Source organism: Triticum urartu, chromosome 7 (assembly GCF_003073215.2).
Source record: "Triticum urartu cultivar G1812 chromosome 7, Tu2.1, whole genome shotgun sequence".
Taxonomy (NCBI): domain Eukaryota; kingdom Viridiplantae; phylum Streptophyta; class Magnoliopsida; order Poales; family Poaceae; genus Triticum; species Triticum urartu.
In genome coordinates this window covers 628,669,900-628,672,509 of record NC_053028.1, presented here as the reverse complement: position 1 = coordinate 628,672,509, position 2,610 = coordinate 628,669,900, and the positions used below count along the sequence as shown (strand labels likewise).

Genomic DNA, 2,610 nt, shown 5'->3' with positions numbered 1-2,610 from the left:
ACGAGGGCGCCATAGTGCCATCGTCGCGGGTATCTATTAACCCCCATCGAAACAAGACCTTTGCCCAGAGCCCCTTCCCCTACCCCAGTCCAAGGAGGGGGCCCAACTATAGTGAACAGAGAGCGGACCGAAGTTGCACTGCACTTGCAGTAGCATACCATGACAGCCGACCCGAGAGCCCTCACTCACACCACCACCATGGAGGCGAGTCAACACCAACGAGCGTGACACCACAACCGAGCTCCACATTGGCCGCGAACGCTGAAGCCCACACATGAAAACAGAGCTCGGACGCCACCCATCCAGACCTAGATTGGGACTACCACCTCGACTGCATGCACATGCCACCGCACCTACCGCGCACCTCCGCGTCAAACTGCCAACCCGAGCACCGACCACCCCATCACAAGCCCGGCCCTAACGACCATCGTCGTGTCCAGATCGGGAGCCGCCCCGACTTTTACCCTCGAGCATGCTCCGAGGCAGCTGCCAAGCCGCCCATGCCTCCCAGCTGGCCCACCTCACCACACCCGCCACCGCAAAAAGGCGCGACGTCGTGCCGGCTGCTGCCCGCCCCCGTGAGCTCACCAGCTCGTGGAGGACGCCGCTGCGGGAAAAGGAGCCGTCCCTGCCGCTACCCACTCGTGGTTGGGGGCACCGCCTGTGCCACCCTTCGGAAGGGAGCGACGAAGGGACATGGAAGGTAGCACTAGTGTCTCGTTCAAATGTTATATCAAGTTGATATCGTAACATTGAACGAATAACCAGCCTTTGCATGAGAAGATGAAGAATGTAAAAAATGTTGTTTTATATAAACTGGAAATAAAAAGTTGCCTAGGTGAAGGAGGTCCTATCCAAAGACTACATCGCCATTCATGATGAGAGAAATCTCATGGCCATTCCTAAAAAAAAAGAGAAATGCCATCATCAAGAGAGAGAGAGAGATCTGGTCAAATGCATCAACTCGGTAGACGTCATCATAAAAGAAGAAACATATATTTTTGGTCCGTCATGTTTGCCTAAAGTCTATATACGCTCCTTTTAAGATTTTTTTGTTGAAATTAAGCCCCTCAAATCTCAAAACCGGATAACTTTCATCCGACACCAGATTAGAGTAAGAAACTCACCACGTGGCATTTAGGTTTTGTCCTCTCTTCTTCCCCCACCCCCTCTGTCAGGAGGCATTTCATCAAACAGGTCACTTGCAAACGTTCGTCCATTGCATCCCACGTCTGAGTCCACGCCGCGCCTTCCCTCGCCGCCGTGGGGTTTGCCGCCACCAGCCTTGACGTGAGCCGCAAGACGGCGTGTTCGTGCATGGCATGGCGTTCCGGTGCGCATAGACCGGCCACAACTATCTACCTTCACAGGGGCCTGAAGCGTCTCGGCCTGCTCTGCCTCACCGATGGGGAAAGAGGGGGCGGGTCCTGCAAGCTCTCGGTCGAACGCGCGCGGTGGCGCGCTCTACAACTTGAACCTCCCGGCACGTGCGCCGGCGCACCATCGTGGTTGGTTTGTCTTACACTGTGATTCCACTCTGATATTTACCGTGTCTAGTCTTTGATTTTGATTGGGTTTGTGTGTCACGTTTACTCATAAAGTTAATTAGTTCAAGAGAAAAATGGTGTAATATGGCAGAGAAACTATTATTCGAGCCTTGCTGGGGTTAGCGATAGCCAACTCGGGTCGGGTTACACGAACAAAAACCAGAGAAACCACTCGCCTCCCAGCTTCGCAACAAAGATTACATGAACTCATGAAGCATCACAGGATTCACGAGAACCTACAGGTGGACGTGGACACACACTTCAGACTCTCAGCTTCACGGGGCACCAAGCCCCTTCCTTCCGGCAGCGGCGGCCACGGCGCTGTCACTTGCAACGCCGTCAAGAGCACCACGCTGCTGCCCCTCGCCGCTGTCACCGGCGTCGCAGTAGCCCTTGAGCATGTCCCCCTCCTCTGGGGTGAACCCGATGACGGACAGCATGGCGTCCGCGGCCCAGCAGCGCTGCTCGACGGCGCGGATGGCGCGGCAGCACCCGGGCCCCAGGTACGCCTCGCCGTTGAGGAAGAAGAGGATGATCTCCCCCGTGCACGACCTGATGTCCATCAGTATCTCCCAGCACTGCTGCTGCCCCACTCCCTGCAGCCGCTCGGCGAGCTCGGCCGGAGGAGCGCCCGCCCGGACGAAGGTCGTCGTAGTCGTCGACGCGGTGGCCGCGACTGTGAGCAGGAGCAGCACGAGGAGGGCGGGGAGGAGTGAGCCGGAGGAAGCCATGGTACTGATCGCCTCTAGGCTCTAGCAAGTGCTGGCTGTGACGCTGTGTACGTGCTACGTTCAATTTATACAGGACGATGAGAGCGAGCGGTAACGCGCGCTTGCTTCAGTTTCAGAACTTGGAAGGTCCTTTCGCTTCCCATTCTGGTGGTCTTTAGTACTGACGACGATACGCCTTCCACCGAGGGAGGATCCCTTGTTTCCGGTTTCTGCATTTTCCATGCCAACCGATTTGTCTCCTAATCGATACCCGCCGCGGTTTCGTTTGGTATGTCATCTTTCGCTGTCTTCGTGTCATTTCACTTTCCATACCAACTCACATGTTTCCTTAT

The 2,610-nt window shown here is 55.9% G+C and overlaps 1 protein-coding gene across 1 annotated transcript; it reads right to left on the bottom strand.

Moving 5' to 3' along the window:
• Window positions 1-1,627: 1,627 nt before the first annotated feature.
• LOC125524937 (egg cell-secreted protein 1.3-like) lies at window positions 1,628-2,373 on the bottom strand. Its single transcript, XM_048689966.1, has one exon. It carries the CDS (start codon window positions 2,276-2,278, stop codon window positions 1,823-1,825), a length of 456 nt encoding a protein of 151 aa, XP_048545923.1. The 5' UTR covers window positions 2,279-2,373; the 3' UTR covers window positions 1,628-1,822.
• Window positions 2,374-2,610: the final 237 nt, after the last annotated feature.

Excerpts from the sequence above, each read along its gene's own strand:
- LOC125524937 (XM_048689966.1), bottom strand. The coding sequence starts at position 2,278 with ATGGCTTCCTCCGGCTCACTCCTCCCCGCCCTCCTCGTGCTGCTCCTG.